This window comes from Ammodytes marinus, assembly GCF_949987685.1.
Source record: "Ammodytes marinus genome assembly, chromosome: 5".
NCBI lineage: Eukaryota > Metazoa > Chordata > Actinopteri > Uranoscopiformes > Ammodytidae > Ammodytes > Ammodytes marinus.
In genome coordinates, this window is record NC_137234.1 from 1,147,564 (window position 1) to 1,150,063 (window position 2,500).

At 38.2% G+C, this 2,500-nt stretch overlaps 2 protein-coding genes across 2 annotated transcripts in view; both read left to right on the top strand.

Annotated features, from left to right (window-relative positions):
* LOC307251122 (uncharacterized protein) overlaps window positions 1–1,640 on the top strand; it is a gene marked incomplete at both ends in the record, with an annotated part of 10,068 nt that extends 8,428 nt beyond the window's left edge. Inside the window, one exon of the mRNA XM_080028443.1 lies at window positions 1,455–1,640. Within this exon, the coding sequence (XP_079884569.1) occupies window positions 1,455–1,640 (186 nt within the window). The remainder of the gene's footprint in view (window positions 1–1,454) is intronic.
* A 177-nt stretch (window positions 1,641–1,817) lies between these two features.
* Window positions 1,818–2,500, top strand: part of prdm11 (PR domain containing 11) — a gene marked incomplete at its 5' end in the record, with an annotated part of 35,213 nt that continues 34,530 nt past the window's right edge. The window contains one exon of the mRNA XM_080028444.1: window positions 1,818–1,823. Within this exon, the coding sequence (XP_079884570.1) occupies window positions 1,818–1,823 (6 nt within the window). The remainder of the gene's footprint in view (window positions 1,824–2,500) is intronic.

Here is a 2,500-nt window from a genome sequence, read left to right on the forward strand (position 1 = left end):
CAACAAAAAACGTGTTATTTAGCCTTTAGCATACTCTCTTTAGTATACTCTCTTTAGTATACTCTCTTTAGTATGAAGGAAAACATACCACGGAGAAAGGGTTTTAAAATTCTCCGCTCATGAGGATAATTCAGATTATTGGCAGAGGTGATTTTACACCAATGAGGACATATTTATGACTGAGGATATTGATTTTAGCTAATAGATTACTTAAAATGTTACACAGTGCACCTTTAAATAAAACTGAGGCCTTGATTCCGAATGTATATGTCCAGCGAGCCGCCTCCCCCCGTTAGTTTCAGTCTACAGACGAAAAAGTTCCAATCACCTCCTAAGCATGGACATCGTTTAAAGCCTCTCATTGTTATGATCGGGGCTTTGATGCAAATTCTGAAGTCTGGACATTACGGTGGGAGCTGTGGTGCAGTTTTTTTTAGAGCAACTCAACCTGCACTGCACTGCAAAAAATGAAGAAAGGCAATAAGTCGATCTTTTTGTAGATTCATCCTCATATAAATCAAGGTAAAAATCAGTGAGTGGTTCACAAATTAATTCCTAGTAAAATATTAATTTTACTCTTAGATTTGAAGGTTTTACTGTTTATGTATTTATTTAGGGTTGCTTTTTAGTTGTAGGCTATGTTTGAGGAGAGCATTTGGGAGTTCATGTGCAATGTTGAAATAATTGACTAAATAATAAACAAAACTGCGAAAGCCTCTTTCGGTATTCGGTTTCGGCCTTTCAGCCAACTGTTTAATTTTATTCGGTTTCGGTTTCGGCCAAGAATTTTCATTTCGGTGCATCCCTTATTAATATATACAGGTGATACTCATATTATTAGAATATCATGGAAAATGAATTGGAATTGAGGCAAGAATTCATGCAAAAGGGGCCCAAACCAAGTACTGAGTACATATGGATGATTATACTCTATATAGGGCCGATATTTCTGTATTTAAAATCCCTTTTTTATTGATTTTTATGTAATATAAAAATTTTCAGAGATTGTGAATGTGGGGTTTTCATAAGCTGTAAGCCACAATAAATACAATTATAACAAATGAAGGCTTGAGATATCTCACTTTGCATGTAATGAGTCTATATAATATTTTAGTTTCACCTTTTAAGTTGAATTACTGAAATAAATGAACTTTTGCACGATATTCTAATTTTTCGAGTTTCACCTGTAGGCTATATATATTGATTGTTAGTTGATTATTATATCAAATCTATTTTTCTTGGGGCGCCCTTAGCTCAGTTGGTAGGGCCCCCCCCCCCCCCCCCATGGGCCTCGGCCAGCAGCGGACCCGGGTTCGATTCCAGCCCGCGGTCGTTCTCTGCATGTCACTCCCCTCTCTGCCCCATTTCAACTCTGTCTCTACACTATCAATAAAGCATAAAAAATGCAAAAAAAAAATATCTTAAAAAAAAATATATCTATTTTTCTTACTCAGGACGTGATGTGGTGTCACGTGTGTCGTCTTCACGAGAAGAAATCGCGCCACCACATGGCTCTGATTAGAGGCTCTCGTGTCTTTAAGATCCACAGCATCAAGAAACACAGTGACAGTCTCTACCACCTGAGTAATGTCCAGAGGCACAGGGCAACAGGGCAGGACAAGCGTGAAACTAGGACATGATAGTGAGAAGGAGATGTCAGGATTAAAAAATACACACACAGAGACGGACAGACAGGCACACAGACAGGCAGACAGACAGACAGGCAGACATGCAAATAGACAAACAGACAGGCAAATAGACAGACAGACAGACACACACACACACACGGTACTAGGGCACAAGCGTAAAACTAGAATATGATAGTAAGAAGGAGATATCAGGATTAAAAATACAGACAGACAGACAGACAGACAGACAGACAGACAGACAGACAGACAGACAGACAGACAGACACACACACACGCACATTACAGTTTCAGAGGAGGGGGGTTTGTTTACATTCACAGAGCCTGCAGTTAGTTTACTAAACATATTTTCTCTACATGTAATTCTTAGTATTGAATAATTCTATCATCGTAAATCAAATTATTTTGAGGAACCTGGAACCAAACGTAAGACTAGAATATGTTTGTAAACCAAACTGTGGGCCCTGCTGCTGTAAACAACAACAACAACAGTGAAACAGTAACTTTTCAGGAAGCTTTCTAACTTCAAACAGTGTTCCAGGGATCTACATTTCCCTGTGAGGAAAGTTTGTTTATTCAGTTTTGAGAATAAACCTTAGAGAATGTTTCACTTCTCTGACACACCCAAAAGTTACACAGTGCACCTTTAATGCTTTCCAAATTGTTAAGGAATATAAAAATACTGAAAGTGTAATGTTCTACAAAGCATAAAGGATTGGAGAAATACCTTTGTAGCGACACTTAAAGGTAGAGTCAGTGATTCTGGAGAACGCTTGTTGACAAAATCAACGTTCATGTCAAAAAATCAGTGAATATCTCCTCATGATCCACTACCTGTCTGTACTGTGTGTTAG